Genomic DNA, 18775 nt, shown 5'->3' with positions numbered 1-18775 from the left:
CTGTAACAGTGTATCCCTGTGTAAATGCTCAACATACGACAGGTATCTGACAAAAAAAAAAGAAGAAAAAAGCAAAGGGATTGTGGCCTAGGATAACAAGAATGAGTGGACTGGAACCAAGATACTGTAGTATTCTTTTTTGCCAAAAACCCCCTCAAAAAGAAAATAGGCCATGGAATGAGACTTGGAAGAGAGCTTCTCGGAAAGAAACACTCTACTCGTCATCCTCCTCGTCGGTGGCGAGGGAGCGAGCGAAGCGGCGCTTGGCCAGGTTGTACTCGATGGCGCGCTTGCGGGCGGCGGGAGACTGGGTGAAGGCAACGGAACCGCCAAAGGGGCCGGTGACGGCAGCGTTGCGGAGACGAGCGATGCAGACGTTGGTGGCGCCTCCAACCGATCCCGAGCAGGTAGTTCCGGCGGGCATCTGAACGGCCACGGGGAAGTCCATGGTCTGGGCAGCAGAGAGACCAGCAATGCCGAGGCCTGGGACGTTGGTGGTGATCTTGGCCTTCTGGAAAGCCGAGGCGTCCTGGCCACCCGAGGTGGCGTCGATGTCGGCGGTCAGGGGGCCAGCGCCGTCCTGGTTGACCTGGTGGAAGACGATGTTGATGGTGCCATCATCGTTGGTGGTCGGGAGACCCTTGGTGGCAGCAATACCTGTGGCGGCCTTGACACCAGTCTCCTCGGTACCCTTGGGGGTGCTGGTGCCACCGCCGGCGCGGGGAAGGAGAGTGGCGCGGCGAGCCAGGTTGGCGGCGTGGCGCTCGCGGGCAGCAACGACATCAGACTTGTTGACCGAGGCACCGTCCATGAACAGGGCAATCATCTTGGCAGCGTCGACGGGACCACCACCCTGGGTGCGGCCCAGAGCCGAGGCGCGGCTGGTGCCGAGCTCACGGTCGCGGATGATGGCAGTGTCGGCCTCGGAGCCGCAGCCAGGGTTGGGGCAGTCACGGGGGGTACCGTCGATGGCGGTCAGACCGGGAAGGGTGACACCGTTGGCACCCTGGACCTCGGTAACAACACCGTGGGCGAAGACGTTGGTGGCCGCGAAGGCAGAGATGAGGATGGCGCTAGTGTACTTCATTTTGGCGGTTTGAAAATAGTTTTCTTTAGAAGAAGGGGTGGTATAGTAAACCTGGTATCAAAGGGAAAGAAAGAATTGAATGGGTATTGAAGAAAAGTCACTAAACTGGGAGCTCCAGGCTCGTTGCTGAGAAGGAAAGTTGAAGAAGAAGAAGATGTTGAAGAAGAAGATGATGATGATGAACAGAAACAGAAACGACGGTAGGCGGGAGTCTCAGTCTGCCTTTATACAACTTTTTTGGTCTGGGGCATATGCTCCTGTCGTCCCTTTGATCAGCTTTGGCATGCCGGGGAACCACATCGCAGCACAGTTCCTCCCATGCTAGTCTAGTCCGCAAATGCTAGCGATGCCATGCAGCCAACCTGCCATGCTGGACAAGTTCCGTTTGGTGACTGTCAAGGAGCCGGAACTGGCTTGATCCTTTTTGCAAGGCGATCAGACGAGGCACAACATGGACGGCGAAGGCGACATGACTATGCTGGGGTCTCTTGGACATTGGTGCTGCTCCATCTAGTTCCGAAGGTTGGCCTTGGTACCTGCGATGCCCAAACACATACATCCTGCCGCCTAGTTAGTCATGCTTGTACATCCATTAGGGGACCGTGAGGACTGTGCGCTTGGGCTTTGTTCTCAAGACGGACGACTCCGCTAGCATCGCGATCGGTTTGCTCGGTTATTCTAGAGGCGGCGATATTGGTCCAAGATGAAGAAGCCCCACGCTTGTCTCATCAAGGGGTTTAACGGATGCATATTTGACGTGCGCCAGTGTGAATGAGCCCAACCTAGATAGCCTAAGCGTGAGATTCATATGAACGCTTCAAGTTGATGCCTACCTAGGTTCCCACATCAACGACGGCACAGGCTGCAGGAGAAATTGGTCCTCTGATCCCCGCAAGTCACTTTTTGCCCTTCTCATTGCCGCCGGTTATCTCTGTAGTCGGCCGGATGTCATTTCGACTGAACATTAATTAGAAGGAGTCGAGATGATCTAGAGCAGACGGCGAACGCAAATACTCCGTCTCCCAAAAGCAAAGACGAGAGACCGTTGCTAGCGTCGAACTAACCTAATATCCCCTTAGCTTCCTGCAGCTTAACGGAGATGGCACCGGTAACTGATACGCATGTTATTTCGGGGCTTAAACAAGCTCGCAGCATCTTTTATGGTTGCTTTAATTCAAGCCTGAATTTGCCTGCAGGTTTGAGGTATGCAAAAGCCAGAAGGTTCGCCGAGATATTTTGAGAATAGTCAAAGTATTAACATTTGGCAAAAGCCGAAGAATGCCGAAGCAGACATTGCAGAGAAGGCTTTTGAATATATGTTTTGGTCGTCAGGCGACTGCTTGGAGCTCGTTATCCGCCGGGAAATGAGCAGCACGGCTCTCCAACCAGCCATTATAGATCTCGAAGGTTCATTTCGGTACAAGAACGAGTACCTAGGTGGCGGGTACCTGCCTCCGTGAGACAGCTAGGGTAGCCTAGCAGAACACTACGATCCGCGCTGCATGAACGCTCCCAAGTGTTTAGCGCCAAGAATATAGGGCTGACTGAAGTCATGAGCTGTTGAGTCCCAACGGTGCAGCTACAGGTTAAAACCAAAATGCAAAAAATAGTATGAGCAACAACTCCGTATTAGATCTTGCATGTGTCGTGTGCTTTCCAAAGTCAATGACTGCAGAGGCTGCCTGTCCTTGAGTTGACTCGTTTTCTGAAAACATCAGCCCCGGAGTCGCGACGAATCTTCGCATATAACTGCATAAATTGAATCAAAGCGGCTTTTTCATGTCGGCGAGGTAATCAGCATAGTATTCATCATAAACTGTCGCCATGTGGAAGAGGCCCAGGCATGAAGCTTACAAAAATGGCTTAACAAGGCCTGACTACACTGAAAACTTAGCGTTCATGATCTATATCTGCTCAAGCGCAGCTGAGCAATATCCCTGCCTCCATCCCAAGGTACTATCATCCTCGGCAGGTTGCTGCATACTTTTGTATAGGCCTTCGAGATATAAAAAGCTCAAAACATGACCTATATTGGGAGGCTGGCATGGGAGGACCCAGCGCAGTCAACAAATGACATTGTGAAGCTGGTGGCAAGTTGATACTGATCAATGATTCATATGAGGACCTTCCTAGCTAGCAGATGGACTGAGCCGTTATCTTTTCGAGTCTTGTATAAAGACAAAGACAAACATAACAACCTTCGAACTAGTGCAAATGGTTGATTCGATAGTTACGATACAAGTCTGTTATGTTATGGCTCTCGGCTGCACAAGAAGAGCACCGTTTTCGGAGCGCGATACCGAGACGCATGGCTAAAAAAAAGCCGGGAGAAGGTATTTCATCGGGCAACCGTCGATGCAGGTAATGACAATCTTTTGCCTGTAGAAGTGCATAGTGTACCATTCATGACAAGATGTAACTTGCATGCAGACCAACGATCAGCAAAGACGGTTGTGATGCAGTATTCGTGTCATAGGTATGAGGACGAATGGATGAGGCTGACCTCGTGCTCCATCAACGCAGCAGAAGAATTCAAACGAACGATTCGACTTTTGGTCGATGGCCCCAGAGTTGCTGCGCACAGATTCAATATCTCGAACACCAAATCTTCTTCGACGCCAAAAGGATCGCTGCGTGTCGAGGGCGCTGATGCAAGTTTGATGCGCGGGCCGTAAGGTGGTCCAGAAGACCAGATGAAATGGAGTAAACGTCAACGCTGTGGGTGTGGACTGACTGTCTTGGGCTAGCAGATTCAACCGAGTAATTTCCCGTGGTTCGTCGACTGGCCACCTAATCTCGGAGAGTAGTGGGAGGCTGTGGTCAGACAGTACTGAGAAATAATCCCGCTGCGGTGTCGTACGGTTAATTTTATGCTTCTTTCCCCTCAACTTTTGTGCTGCTTGCGTTAGATATCGATTGTTTCTGCACTGAGTGCTGATTGAGACTACCTACATAACTAAGATGGTACCTACCTAGGTAATGTGCTTTGACGTTTGCGCAGCGCAAACGTTGAGTAAGGTAGGTACTGCTTTCGCCATCCTCCGAGGTGCAATTGGTGGTAGAGCGAATTAATTAGATACCTAGGAGTTAGGTAGGTATGCATTTTCCAAAGTCTCAGGCAACGCAAGCATGAAAACAGGAAAGAAGGAACGACCGCGTTTGGTCTCCCCGTCTCGCTGATTGTGCCTTGCCCACCTCACACAAGGGAGGTACATGCCAAGAGTTGTTCATTTGGGTCTTGACTTGTTTCTGCGCAGCTATCGTTCTTTCTTTCTCTTATAACCTACCTACGTGCTGAAGTTCCTTTCGACAACGGCCACCTCGAATGACGAACGTACCTACTGTATAAGCTGATGCTGACCAGATGTCAACTATCGAGTTTGTGAGGCTATGGATCTTGGCCCAGCCCTAGCACAAATTCCTACCTAGCGTAGGTATGCCCTTTCTGTGGAAGGCGTTGGCGACTTCAAGATTTGAAACTTGACAGTAGGTGAAGCAATACCATGAGTACTTCAAAAGGAAACAGTACAAACAGTTCCCATCTTGTCTTTTATCCACCATTCAGTTTCTTCCGAAATCGAGGGTACTCGCCAACACGAAGCTCAACTTCCAAAATCGACCGGACATTAATACCTCCAAAAGAGACATTGAAATATTGTCAGCTTCATAGGCTTCTTAATGGAATAAACAGTAGGTATGAAACCCCTGAAGAGGCGTAAGATTAGTTGTGGATTACTTGAAGTGTACATTATATGTGCCAAGTTCGTGTCCAAAGTTCAACTGCAGACTTTCGTCTTGTGGAACTTGACTAGGCTTTTTTTTTTCTTGGCAGGAAACCATAGATGAGATCCCAGATGACGAGAAACAAGAAACGACCCTGAAAGCGAATCCGAGAAATCCCCCAGCGACAGCGCGTACTTGTCGACTTGTTCGATGTCCGTCTTATACATGTTCTGAGATGTCTTTTTTGATAATTTTATATGAGAGATGGGTTTACGGTCAAACAGTCATCCGTCGTCTTTGCAAACTCCATAGGAGCCGCATGCATGTAAGACAAGATGGATCCCAACCCAACCCTGGCCCAATCTATGGACGCCGATAGATCTCGAAGGCCTTGGCGATTTCGAAGATATATTTTAAGATAGTCACCCGGACCAGAAATCTGCACAGTGGTGTTGAGTTCTTTAGTCAGGTACCTAAAAATGTGCCCAATAAACATAATTCTTGGACAGCAATTCATACCGTACCTACCTAATCAAGTTACTGGTAGGGAAAGACATATCAAGCCTCGCCTCGGTCCTCGGCACCCCGCAAATTCCCCGCGCGGCATATGGCACTATGCCCGTTTACAGCCACACTACATGGATCTTTGCGGGGAACGCAGAAAATTGTTCGGTTCCGGTAAAGGGGACACAAGAATTTGGAGAAAGTATTCAATTGAATTCCTCTTAGCTATTAGCCAAGTCGCAGTGTTGATGGGAGTGGTCCATATGCGAACCGGCCAGAGTGGATTGTGAGTACTTCACAGCCACTACCATTGGATAGCAATACTGTCCTGTAGATGGCATCTATGGCTCGCTTTACTTTGACGTAACGCTAGGTTGCTGGGTTATTGTGGGCAATGAATTCTGTGAAGATGTAAAGCTGAATGCTTCTCCTCAAGCGGAGTCGGGTTCATCCTCACCCCCTCGGACCAAACACCCCCATTCGCCTCCGCTTCCGTCATTCATGGATCTCCAACGGCCCCGCCACCACAAGCAGTGCCATCGTCTTTACAAACGTCTATTTTCACCTTTTGGGTTCGCGCTTACTGGGATCGGTCCGCGATCAAGTTACTCTATATAGCCTTTGTCAGTCTCATTCTCTTAATATTTCGTGCATACCCTCCCGCGCCTCCGTCTCAAGACCCAACACATACACCTTGACACCCCCACACACACACCAGCCCAACTGGTTGCCTTCCAGGGATTAGCTTCCGGGGTTACATGGGAAAAGAGCAGCCTTGGCTCTCAATGCCCAGCTGAGGGGAAGCTTCAGCTCCGTCTCCGTACCACAAGATACCTCGACGGATTTCAACTTCATCCCTACTCCCAGCCTCGAGACAGGAAAAGACTATATTGCTGATCCTTCCCTCATTATTATCTCACTATAATAACCTTAGATCCAAACAAGTCGAACATTTGATACGGCTTGAGCGACATACTAGTAAACTCTTTACACAGTCGCAAAGCCATACCTGATATTCGCCCACGATGACAATTAAATCACGGTGGCACAAAGAGATTCCAAGTTGCTCTCTGCAGCAATGGATCTTTGGATCATCTCGCGGACCCCTCGAGGGCGGCAAAGTCTTCATAGATGCCGACCGCCCAGAAACTCACTATCTCACTATCACCGAGTATAGATCGGTCGCCAAGCGTGTCGCTATAGGTCTCCAAGCAGCTGGTCTAAAGCCAGGCGATCGTGTGTTGGTCTATTCTGGAAACAGCATCTGGTTCCCAGCTGTTCTGATAGGCACTCTTATGGCCGGCGGAATATTCACCGGCGCCAACCCCGGGTTCGTTGCCCGGGAGCTTGCGTATCAACTCCGCGACAGCGGCGCTTCTTTCATGTTTGCTGCCCCCGCGGTCCTGAGTGTTGCACTCGAAGCTGCCGCTGAGGTCAAGATGAAGCCCTCGCAAATCTTCGTCTTTGACCCAGAAATAAATGCCAAAGACGGGGAGCCTCAATACGAACCTGACAATGAGAATACCGGCACCCGTAACTGGGCCGAGCTGCTCAAGGGCACACTTGCCAAGGCCGAGACGTGGGACTGGATCGAGCCGGCCAACCCTGCCGAGACGACCTGTTGCCTGAACTACAGCTCAGGAACGACTGGTGTGCCCAAAGGCGTCGAGATCACACACAGCTCATACGTCGCAAACGGCGAGGGTGTCTGCTTCGTCATGAATCTCGATCCCGATCTGCCCAAGAAGAGCCTGACCCATCTCTGCTTCCTGCCAATGTACCACGCCATGGCTCAGACATATTTTGTTGCGAACTATCCACATAGGCGTGATCCTACCTATATCATGCCGTACTTTGACTTCGAAAAGATGCTTCAGCACATGCAGAATTACCGCATCAACGCCGTGGCTTTCGTTCCACCTATCGTGGTGGCGTTGGGAAAGCACCCGCTTGCCCGCAAGTATGATCTCAGCTCCGTAGAGAACATTGGCTGCGGCGCGGCCCCACTCGGCCTTGAAGCCATCAAGGAGTGCGAAGCGCTATGGCCCAAGGGCGATGTCAGGATCAGGCAGGGTTGGGGCATGACCGAGTTGACGTGCACGGCGCTCGGCTGGGATCCCAGAGTTGAGGCAACCGAGACGGCCGCTGTGGGCGAGCTCATGCCCAACTTCTATGCCAAGCTCGTCGAGACCGATGGTTCAGATAGACCCATAACCGAGGCCAACAAGAGAGGAGAACTGTGGATATCGGGCCCAACAATGCTCAAGGGCTATTGGAACAAGCCCGAGGCGACCAATGCGACCATTGTATACGACAAGGAGGAAAACAGGCGGTACCTCCGAACGGGAGACATCGCATACGTCGAGCGGTACGAGGCTGGCACGCTCTTCCACGTTGTCGACCGGCTCAAGGAGCTCATCAAGGTCAAAGGGAATCAGGTGGCGCCCGCCGAGCTCGAGTCAGTCCTTCTCCAGCACCCCGACATCATCGATGTCGGCGTCGTGGGTGTCACAATCAAGGGCGAGGAGTACCCACGTGCATACGTTGTCCTAGCCCCCGGAGTCAAGACCACTGGGGAGGACATTGTCAAGTGGATCGAGCCCAAGGTTGCCAAGTATAAACAATTGAAGGGCGGCGTAGCCATCATTGATGCCATTCCCAAGAATCCTGTAAGAGCTCTCTCTGATTTCACAAGCCGGCGGTTCGCCTGTTATAAACATTCTGGAAGCACACGCACTAAAACATATTCTTATTGGAACGCCAGTCGGGTAAAATCCTTCGTAAGATTCTCCGCGAGCAGGCCAAAGCCGAGGTTGGAGACAAAGCCTCCAAGTTGTAGTACCGAAAAGCGCCTCGTGTTCCGAGACTCAGTGGCAATGGAGAAGTCATGGTCATCGCCGAGGGCCGTGGTCTGGTTGTCGAGCGTCATACCTGCGGATGAAGGCAGTGCTGAAATTGGGGATTTTGATGTAAGACTACCTAAATTTACGATGAGACGTAACAACGCGAACATGGGAGCATGCGTGCGCGCGCGGATGCGCTGTGTACTTTTGATTGTGACCTACTTGCGAAAGAAGCTGTTGCATGTTGGGGGTGCCCTGCAAGACAGGCACGCAAATCGGATCTGCAAAGAGTTCAAGACAGTACCTACCTAGTAGGTTCCATGTTGGGTGGAATAAAGTTAAGAGCACCGGTCGAATCGAATGTAGCCCTGTTTTGGGTGTTTGATCGACAACGAAATTATAAGCAAGCTCGCCTGAGCAAGTTTGCCTGAGCTCCTTCCATTGTCGTTTTTATTCCTTTCATCAAAGGAAAGAACAACTCAAGGGAATCAGCCCAAGAAAAGCCCTACGGTAAGAAAGAATCCATGCTAGCTGTAACCAATCAACTTGCCACCGGTTGAGCAGAGGTATCCCGCGTCTGCCGAGGTAGCAGCTGCTAGTGATGCGAGCGGGTGGTGGGTTCGTTGCGGCTCGACTCAGACAGCCGAACCCAAAGCAAACGCCTTGTTTCGGCATCTGGGCAGAGCAAAGACTGGCACTACCGGTAAGTGGATCAGGTTGATTGATAGGTCTCCAGTGGATCGAGTTACAGCGAGATTTGATGGAGACAACCAACTATCGCGAATCAGCCTGGGTGCTCACCACCTCAGGTGTAGATAGCAGATCACATAAGGTAGGTATTGCAACGCGACAGACGAGTTGGCCGCTCAACCTGCGTCCCTACTACTTACCTTACCTACTTAGATACCATAACAACCTCCGCACTCAATCTAGGGTTTAGAACTATATCGAGAGTTAGTATTAAGCTCAGTACCTGTTTCAGACCACTACAGTACAAAATAATTTGCAATTCTTTGTACTTCGTAGCTTGTTCGAGCTTGTACGTCGTACGAAGTAGGTGTGGATATTAATACTTCCTGTCGCTAAACCCGACTCATCCACCGAGACCCGCCCCAATCAGTCAATCCCTTTCACTACCCGTTCAAGCCACTTTTTTTTTTTTTTTTTTTTTTTTTTTTTTTTTTTTTTGCCAGGGACAGAAAGACAGATACTCTGGTAGACATGTCGATCAGTTAGTTTACCACACTGATCCCCACCGGTCCGTTGTCTGGGGTTTCCCACATTGAAAGCACGAACCTTATATCGATGCCCTCGACTGAGTATTATAGATGGCGATTTGACGGCGATTGAACCAGACATTCATGTTGGTTGGCAAGGTCCCTCAAATCGCAAGGCCTCAAATGAAAAGCCACCATCTGAGTTGCCAACGTTGCATGTTACAACCAAGACTATTTGACCAGGGACGGCACATCCCGTAAACCCGAGCAGTCCCTGTGGTGCAAAGTTCAAAGTCAGCATCCCCTGTCGTTAATGAAATGATGCCCCTCAACGTCGACCCGCTCTGGCAGCCCAAATCCAGACCTGATGAAACCACCCAAGTTCATGGTCAGGTGGGTGGTGGCGCGATACAGTTAGAAGCGAAGTAAACTCCCTGGTAGCCCTGCCGTGCATCGTCTTAACCGTTGCTGAAGTGCCCTACCTGCCGACATCAACAGACGCATCGAAGGTCCAGTCTGCAGAACTCATCCCTGTGATTGAGTGTCCAAGCTCTTCAACGGCGTCACTGCGCATCCTTTGGGGTTTGTGTACTTTCTTGAGTAGTAGGCTGATGTCAACCACGTGTCACCTATCAGATGAGTCAGGTAAGAGCGAAAAAGTCTGGAATCTTGACAAATACAAGAGTTGTATGCTTTGTTCTTATATCCAATCATTTCTCCCTCCATTCGCTGCAAATTTTTTTCTTCACTTTTTCCCAGTGGATGCTGGCATTGAGATGGTATACGAAGTAGATATTGTACTGTAGGATGCTAAATGGAAACAGGAAGGCCAACACCCATGCCCCTCCCTTATAAACTTTGCAACGTGGTATCGCCTAGAAAACCCCCCGGCCTCTCCACGGGCCTTGATGGAGCCGGAGCAACCTTTAGTCCCCTTTTTCTCTGGAGCTAATCTAGACAAGGACAAGCTCCTGACGGGCACTGGAACATCCCAGGCAATCGCGAGCCTGCACGCAAAAAGTTTCTCGCAAAAGGAATCTCTCCGTTGCAAGGGACCAAGGGATGCTGGACAGATGAAGCAAAATCGCCGGGTGGCGCGTTTTGTGTGCTTGAGTTGTTTATTTTACCTTTTTTCCTCTCCCTTCCCCTGGATTCTACAGTATGTTGTGGTATCCCTAAGTTCTTCCAAGGCTATGTTTACCTTCTTTTCGCTTACTAGCATTGTTTTGATCAATTTTGGCGGGGCTGGAAGAAGTCAACGCTTAAAAATTAGAGTTTCCATGATTTCATTCCCCCATTCAACCCACCATCTGGTTTGTTTGTATCGGGCTAAGAAAGTACAGTTAGTACCTACTGAAGGAGGTGTGCTGGCTTAGCTTAGGTGCTCTAGTGGAGGTACCTAGGATTGCTAGGTTGTTCACTTGCCGGGCTACGTTACCATGCCAGGCTACTGAGCCGCTTCGGTACCTAAAAGAGGCGAATAGCTAGTCGAACTGCCTTTTGACAGGTCGAAACCGTTTCGCCTCATGCTTCTTCTACCCATGACCGGACGCGAAGAAACACCAGAAGTTGGGAGAAAAATCTCCAATCCCGTGCACGTACCGGTCGGTATTCTATCGCTGGGAAACGCCATCTGCCAGCCATCGCGACTCGAGCACAGATTCGACTGCCGATCGTTCCTGCAGGGCAGTTGAAGACTCGAATGATAAACGTCAACGCACATACAATACCTAATTTACCAGTCCTATACTTGGGTACAGCACGCCGGAATCGAGGTCCGTAGTAGCAAGCCGAAGCCAAGCCCAATCTCCCACGGCCCGCACACACCTACCGCCCTGGCCCTCCCAGACCCTTGGCAATCCCGACCCAGCCTAAATTTTGGTGCTAGTCTAGTTCCAGGTATCTTCGTAGGTCAACTTGCACACCACCACCTCCACGGAGCCTGTCCTTACCCACCTATCCACCTGCTCCGTACCTTGCCGTGCTTACAATCCACTCACAAAAACCCGTATGGTTTAGCTTCCTTTGGTATTTCGCTTCCCGCGCCCGGTATCCGCTGCATCACTTCATCGACTTGCATGATCGATCTCTCATTCTCTTATTCGCGCGCCCGCTTGCCCACACAGCAAAAAAATAATAATAGGGGGAGCCGCCTCCTGCAGCTACCCGGATTGCGACTAACGCTGTCGCGACCCCCCACCCGTGAATTTGTTTCCTTCCATCACAATTGGTCCTACTCCCACTGTAGACAAGACCGAACCGGACCTGTCAGAAGACGTGCGACACACACAAATCTCGACCAATTACCTAGCCACAAAGCGACAAAAGTCATACCGAGAAATCGACCTGACAAGGTGTTTTCACTCGTTAGTTAAGAATATAAGCAGTCGGTTGCTTCAACCGCGTCGAATCACTTGTCGGGAGCAATCCGCCAATTGCCCTCAGGCAAGATGTGCTTCGGCAGCCGTAACGTCCACGATGAGGCGGGGGCTGCCCGCAGTAGGGAGCTCGACAAGGCCATCCGCGCCGACGAGAAGCGCTTGCAAAAGGAGGTCAAACTGCTGCTGTTGGGTATGTCCTCCAGCGATATCTAAAATCCTGGGCCATAGATAAGAGGCGGCTTAGTTGAAGTTGGGAATATTTTGCTAACAAAGGTGTGATTTTGACACAGGTGCCGGTGAATCTGGAAAATCGACCGTCCTCAAGCAAATGAAGTTAATATATGCTCAAGGGTTCAGCAAGAACGAGAAGATTGAGTGGAAGCCTGTTGTGTTTCAAAACATTGTGCAGTCTTTCAGGCTTATCCATGATGCCATGCAAGAGCTGGACATTGAATTCGAGAACAAGGAGAACGAGGCATGTTAAAACTCTGCAATCTTGTTTTTTTTTTCTTGATTCACGACAATCACCAGCCTCACGGACTCGATTTCTCGCCGTCAATCGCTCGCGTTCCCTGGTGCTCCAACCCTCCGCCGTCACGAAACGCACCATAGAGAATAATGTGCTCGCAAGATTTGAAACGCAACTAACACCATTTTCTGGCTACAGAGGAACATAACCCTGATCATGGAAGAGCAGGAACTCGGCGCCCACGACGCGTTACCAATCGAGTTTCTAGAACCCATAAAATCCCTATGGGTAGATGCCGGTGTGAAGAAAGCGATTGCAAAGGGCAACGAGTTTGCGCTACATGACAACCTGGACTAGTGAGTGCATTTTCCCCAACCTTCGGTTGACCAAGCCTTGATATATGTTGCTCACGCGGACCGTCCACACAGTTTTTGTGACGACCTCGACCGTATCTGGGACAAGAGTTACGTTCCAACAGACCAAGATTTGCTTCGCTCAAGATTGAGGACGACCGGCATTACCGAGACCGTATTTGACTTGGGCCAGCTCACATACCGAATGTTCGACGTCGGTGGCCAAAGGTCGGAAAGAAAGAAGTGGATACATTGTTTCGAGAACGTCAACTGTCTTCTTTTCCTTGTCGCCATCTCAGGCTACGACCAGTGCCTAGTTGAGGATAAGGACGGAGTAAGTCTAAATAACGCAGGCGCAACGCTACATCAAAGCCCACCCTGGCAACATTCATGATTTGCCCTGTGGAGCTCATATCTAACCACAAGCCAACCCGGTGCAATAGAACCAAATGAATGAAGCCTTGATGCTCTGGGAGTCGATTGCAAACTCGCATTGGTTTACAAAATCGGCGCTGATCTTGTTTCTTAACAAGATGGACCTGTTCAAGGAGAAAATCGCAAAGAGTCCCATTACCGAATATGGGTTTACCGATTATCACGGGCCGTCAGACGACTGGAAGCAGACTAGCAAGTATTTTATGGACAAGTTCAGAGCACTTAACCGGAACCCGGAAAAAGAGATATACGGTCACTTCACGAACGCCACCGACACGAACCTCCTCAAGATCACGATGACGTCTGTACAGGACATGATCATACAGCGCAACCTCAAGCAACTCATCTTGTGAGTGCTACTCCGGCGGTCCCGTGTAATAACCTAGCCCGAGCGGCTTCAAACAAGCTTGCTACTTGCGGCCGGGTGGTCGCATCTTCATAATCGCCACGACGCTCACACCCATGGACATCATCTAGCGTCTGATTAATCCTAACAAGCACGTTATGCCACGGCGGTCTTGCTACTTTGGCAACCCAACTGCATCACCTACCGCGCTGTCCGTCACCGCGTTTCTTGAATACGTCCAGATACCCAAGGTTCTTGTTGCCCAGCCACTTGTTTTTTTTTTTTTTTTTTTTTTTTTTTTTTGCCCCCCCTTGCTTTGCTCTTGTTTTGTTCATTAGCATATTGGACTTTCCGCGGAAGCTACCCTGGCTGCATTGGTCTGGTTAAACTGTATGTATTGATGTATTTCTCTTTCAGGGTGTACATACATGGTCCGTGCCACTATGCATCTGTTTCCTTTCTCCTGTTTCCCTTTACTTTTTTTCCTTAGTGTGTTTTATTCTCCATATATTGATGCTGAGCATGCAAAGCCAGATACATGAGGGGTTGAGCTGTACGACGAGATGTTTCTTTCTATATTTTTGGGGGCGTTATTTACATATCCTGGCTATAATTCTCTTATTACTGGATTGTTTTATTCTATTTTTTCTCCCTCTCTCCCTTTCTTCACACGTTTCATTGTTCGTTCTATCTATATTGGCGGCCTCGGAAGCGCGGCATGGATTTGGACTGGGGATCTAAACAAAAAAAAGGGGGGGAACGGAAAGTAAAAATCTTGTCCATGCGAAACATTAATAAAGACAGCCTATGAAAGCTTACAATGTCAAGAGACAAGCCTCTACAGATTGCTTTTTCATGTGCCACTGTTGAACATCACGAGCAAATCTGCGAGCTAGGCGCATGGTTACTGGTACAGAGGGGCTAGATCCCGCCTCCAGCGGTAGGCAGCCAAGGCAGCATTGTAGATAGGGACGAGTGGATTCATGCGTGCCGCAAACCCGAACGATCCGAGGATCGCCAGAAGCTCTGCCGGTACCCGGCGTCTGCCAGATTCCTTGCGGGGGCAAGTTCGTCTTAAAAAAAAAAAAAAAAAAAAAAAAAAAAAAAAAAAAAAAAAAAAAAAAAAACCATTCCCCACGCAGTCTAGGTGGTTTTTAGTTGGCTCACTTGGGTCTTTGCCACGCTAGCTTTTAGGTGCCCAGGAAGCCGGGTTATAGTGGGCATTCGATCAATCGGCTTTGAAAGTGCACTAAGCTAGAAGGGTGCACGGGTCAACGGCCGCTACCACGTGGGATTAGCTCACCTAGGTACTCGAAAGTAGGTACCTACCTACCTATCTTACAGTCATCTTATAATCACCCCTGCTCATAACGACAATCGAGCTAGTTCCAGCGGAGTCTAGCCTTGATGAGAATAGTAGATCGGTCCACCATCGGCCAAGGCGGGGTAACATGTTCCCTTTCGAGAACAAACAGATGTTGTCAACAACGAGCAATGAAACTAACTCGCCGCTCTAGCATGCTTTTTCTCTCGAGATTTGTTGGGCGGGAGAATTTAAGAAGAGAGAAGGCATTCAGAGACATGATTTTGAATGTATGTTCCAGACTAAGAAGTGCGGGGGAGACATTCTTTTGTACTCTCCACTGTATAACGTACAACCCAAGCGCTTTCATTGGCCGGATGGGATTGGGGTAGGTAAGGTCGCTTGCGAACCGGGGTTGCAACCCGGGCAACCGCGTTCCAGCTTTCCCTTCGTTTGAATTATCTCATCGGACTGGATTTTCATTACGAACAGAAAAAATGCCTTTTTTTTGCATTTGGAACCAGACATTTCAAAGTTCTCTGATGTCATTAATATTCAACAAGCAATTTCAACTGTACTTATTGTACCCAAGCTGGGTTTTTCTTTTCGACTGGGGTATAACTCCGCAGGGTTCTGCCCGTTATCGCTCTTAATCTCGTTCGTTTGATGTTTGTTTACTTGGATTTGTTTACTATCTCTCAAGTAGCCGAGATCAATTCCCCAGGCACCAACCACCACAGCCAACGATCAAAACCAACAGCATTTTTTTTCTCCTGTCCCACTCAATTAAACACTGAGACTACCCACTTCAGACATCTCCACAAACTCCACCAGACAGACATACCCAGACACAATGTCTAGCAGTCACCAACATTACGAGTACGAGTCCGTGTCGGACAGGCACGCCAAGCAGCCGGCGGTGTCGGTGGTGTCGTCGGTAAAGAACAATTCACACCGGGGTCTCCTCTCCAGTTGACAATCAAAGATCGTGGAGCGATTTCCTTTCTTGGGGACCAGAAAGGGCGCTGCCGCCCTCGCCGCCGTGGTCTTTTTGGTCGTCGGTGGCGGACTGGCGGGACTGGCGGCCTTGCCCAAGAACTCGGGAAACTCGCCTAAGGGAAAGCTGCGGGCGGCTGATGTCATTACAGAAGATACTTACTTTTATGGCCAGTCCCCGCCCGTGTATCCATCTCGTAGGTTTTCATGCGGTTGTTTTCTATCTCTAAAACAAGACAACAGCGATGTAACTAACTTTTTTATGTTCACGGCGGACAGCGGAGATGACCGGCGGGGATGGCTGGGAGGTTGCGTACAAAAAGGCCAAGGAGATGGTTGGCAACATGACAAACGAGGAAAAGGTGAGTGCTGGTAATATACTTACCCCTTTTGTGTAACTTGTCCCATGGGCCGCAGTGGCTAAATCCATCCCCGCAAACAGCTTGTCCTAACCGCCGGCAAACCTGAATCTGTCCGCCGTTGTGACGGCAACATCGCGCCAATCTCAAAGGTTGGGTTCCCTGGAATGTGCTTGGCTGATGCAGGCAATGGTTTACGCGGCACAGATTTTGTTACTGCGTGGCCGAGTGGTGTCCATGTGGGTGCCAGGTGAGTGTGTTACCAGTGTCTAGCGAATGGAGGGTGTTTGCAAATAGGAGACATAAGATAAACGTACTGACGCAGCTATCATGGGCAGTTTCAACCGACAGCTTAGCGCAAAACGTGCCTATGGCATGGGCTCAGAGTTCCGGAAGAAGGGCGTCAACGTGCTCTTGGGGCCGGTTGTAGGCCCTATTGGACGGACAGTAAGGGGTGGACGCAACTGGGAAGGTAAGCATTGAGTTGTCAGGGACACAGCTAGCGTATGGAGTTGGCGAGGGCTAAACGCAAAGACAGGATTTACCGTTGACCCTTATCTCTCTGGAATTTTGGTTGATCAGACCGTCCGTGGCATACAGAATGCTGGCGTGATTGCGAGCACCAAGGTAAGAAGATTTATGCCTCTTGGTACGGCCACTGGAAGTTCATTGACTTAATTTATCCTCAGCACTACATCGCCAACGAGCAAGAAACCAACCGTCAACCTGACGGTGACGTACAGTCTGTGTCTTCAAATATTGATGACCGGACGATGCACGAGTTGTATCTATGGTAAGAAAGTCCCCAGACGCCGATTTGTATGTACTTATAGCAGTAGCCTAAAACTAACACTAGACTCGAGGCCCTTCATGGATGCTGTACGCGCCGGGACAGGCAGCATCATGTGCTCTTACAACAGATTGAACAATTCATACGGTTGTGCAAACAGTAAGGCCCTCAACGGTCTCTTGAAGACTGAACTTGGCTTTCAGGTACCAAAGTCTCTCCTTTAATCTTAAAACGCCCCTTGCTGCGACCCAAACTGACGGTAAAATCTCTCAACCAGGGGCATGTTGTGAGTGACTGGTGGGCACAGCACAGTGGAGTATCATCGGCCCTAGCTGGACTCGATGTAGCCATGCCGCAGGCCGACTCATTCTGGGGTCCGGAACTGCTCAAAGCAATCAACAATGGCACTGTTCCTCAGTCACGTCTTGATGATATGGCAATCCGGTCAGTTTGGTCAACCCTTTACAACAAGTTCTCCATTCTAACTGGCTTTCCTTGTGTTTATAGAGTTCTTGCACCTTGGTTCCAGTTGGGTCATGACAAGGGCTTCCCGACGCCAGGAATTGGACTGCCTGCCGATATTAACCAGCCGCACCAGGTAGTTGATGCCAGGAACTCGTCCGACAAGGGTACCATCTTCGATGGGGCTGTCGAGGGCCACGTTCTCGTGAAAAACATCCGCAACGCTCTCCCACTCACCAAGCCCAAGATGTTGACCATATATGGCTACTCGGCCAAAAAGGCGGATAAGACAAACTTTGAGCCAGGCCTCTTCCCACAGTGGGTTTGGGGTCCCGAATCCATGAACTACGATGATATCAAGACGGGCATGCTCAACGCGGGAGAGATGCTACCAGGCACCAAGCGGGCGGAACAAACCAGGCCGATTGCCATAAATGGCACAATATTTTCTGGCGGCGGGTCTGGAGCTGTGTCCACTTCGCTGGTCAGCGCACCCTTCGACGCCATATCGCAGCAGTGCTGGGAGGATGATACGGTCATGTTCTGGGATTTTGCATCGCCCAAGCCTGCCGTGAACTCCAACTCGGAAGCTTGTCTCGTATTTGGAAACGCTGCAGCCTCCGAAGGCTGGGATAGAGTTGGACTACGAGATGATTACACGGACGGCTTGATCAAGCATGTTGCCAACTCATGCAACAACACAATCGTCATCCTTCACAACGCTGGCCCGCGGCTTGTGGATCAATTTATCGATCACCCAAATGTCACGGCGCTCATTTATGCGCACCTCCCAGGGCAAGCATCTGGAGTTGCTCTGGCATCAATCTTGTACGGCAAAGTCAGCCCATCGGGCAAGATGCCTTACACAGTGGCGCGCAACGAGACGGACTACGGCGGCGTCCAGGACCCGAATCTGCCAGAGGGCAAATACGAGCTGTTCCCACAGGCCGACTTTACCGAAGGCTTGTTCCTGGATTACCGACATTTCGACAATAACAAGATCGAACCCCGCTACGAATTCGGATTTGGCCTGTCGTACACTACGTTTGGCTACGCCAACCTAAAGATTGAAAAGTCGTCGGGCGTCAGCTTCGGCCCTCATCCGGAAGGCCCGGTGTTGTCGGGAGGGCCGGCCTCGCTCTGGGAGACTCTCGTGCGCGTCACGGCAGAGGTCGAAAACACGGGCTCCGTCGACGGCGCCGAGGTCGCTCAGCTGTACCTCTCCGTACCCGGGGCCGAGGATGGGCACACGCCGCTGCGGGTACTCAGGGGCTTCGAGAAGCCATTCATCAGGGCCAACGAGAAGGCAACGGTGCAGTTTGAGCTGAGCAGGCGAGATGTAAGCGTCTGGGATGTCATTACCCAAAAGTGGCTGCTGAGGAACGGCACTTATACCATCAGTGTCGGCTCTAGCAGCCGGATCCTGCCCATAAATGGGACCTTTAGTGTGTAGATCGAGGATGGTGTGATTTTGTTTGGGAAGGGATCGATGGTTTGGATTGGGTTG

The 18775-nt window shown here is 50.3% G+C and overlaps 6 protein-coding genes across 6 annotated transcripts; 4 read left to right on the top strand and 2 right to left on the bottom strand.

Annotated features, from left to right (window-relative positions):
- Window positions 1-214: 214 nt before the first annotated feature.
- On the bottom strand, window positions 215-1087 carry PgNI_11475 (uncharacterized protein; the record flags this gene model as incomplete). Its single annotated transcript, XM_031131441.1, has 1 exon — window positions 215-1087. One exon carries the CDS (start codon window positions 1085-1087, stop codon window positions 215-217), a length of 873 nt encoding a protein of 290 aa, XP_030976694.1.
- Window positions 1088-5964: 4877 nt separating this feature from the next.
- Window positions 5965-8560, top strand: PgNI_11474 (uncharacterized protein). The gene is made up of 2 exons (XM_031131440.1): window positions 5965-7983; window positions 8079-8560. Exons 1-2 carry the CDS (start codon window positions 6340-6342, stop codon window positions 8151-8153), a joined length of 1719 nt encoding a protein of 572 aa, XP_030976693.1. The 5' UTR covers window positions 5965-6339; the 3' UTR covers window positions 8154-8560.
- Window positions 8561-9466: 906 nt separating this feature from the next.
- PgNI_11473 (uncharacterized protein) lies at window positions 9467-10143 on the bottom strand. Its single transcript, XM_031131439.1, has 2 exons — window positions 9857-10143; window positions 9467-9648 (listed from the first exon to the last, which is right to left on the bottom strand). The coding sequence occupies exon 1, from the start codon at window positions 10098-10100 to the stop codon at window positions 9900-9902; it is 201 nt and encodes a 66-aa protein (XP_030976692.1). The 5' UTR covers window positions 10101-10143; the 3' UTR covers window positions 9467-9648; window positions 9857-9899.
- A 1681-nt stretch (window positions 10144-11824) lies between these two features.
- PgNI_11472 (uncharacterized protein) lies at window positions 11825-12239 on the top strand (the record flags this gene model as incomplete). Its single annotated transcript, XM_031131438.1, has 2 exons — window positions 11825-11945; window positions 12046-12239. The coding sequence occupies 2 exons, from the start codon at window positions 11825-11827 to the stop codon at window positions 12237-12239; spliced, it is 315 nt and encodes a 104-aa protein (XP_030976691.1).
- A 201-nt stretch (window positions 12240-12440) lies between these two features.
- On the top strand, window positions 12441-13365 carry PgNI_11471 (uncharacterized protein; the record flags this gene model as incomplete). The annotated part of the gene is made up of 3 exons (XM_031131437.1): window positions 12441-12580; window positions 12653-12911; window positions 13021-13365. The coding sequence occupies 3 exons, from the start codon at window positions 12441-12443 to the stop codon at window positions 13363-13365; spliced, it is 744 nt and encodes a 247-aa protein (XP_030976690.1).
- Window positions 13366-15514: 2149 nt separating this feature from the next.
- Window positions 15515-18721, top strand: PgNI_11470 (uncharacterized protein; the record flags this gene model as incomplete). Its single annotated transcript, XM_031131436.1, has 10 exons — window positions 15515-15598; window positions 15647-15854; window positions 15937-16019; window positions 16100-16266; window positions 16355-16488; window positions 16555-16643; window positions 16706-16809; window positions 16880-17009; window positions 17084-17250; window positions 17314-18721. The coding sequence occupies 10 exons, from the start codon at window positions 15515-15517 to the stop codon at window positions 18719-18721; spliced, it is 2574 nt and encodes an 857-aa protein (XP_030976689.1).
- Window positions 18722-18775: the final 54 nt, after the last annotated feature.

Source organism: Pyricularia grisea, chromosome VI (genome assembly GCF_004355905.1).
Source record: "Pyricularia grisea strain NI907 chromosome VI, whole genome shotgun sequence".
In the NCBI taxonomy this organism is placed as follows: domain Eukaryota; kingdom Fungi; phylum Ascomycota; class Sordariomycetes; order Magnaporthales; family Pyriculariaceae; genus Pyricularia; species Pyricularia grisea.
Note: the sequence above shows the minus strand (reverse complement) of the source record. Positions and strands in the feature narration are given on the sequence as shown.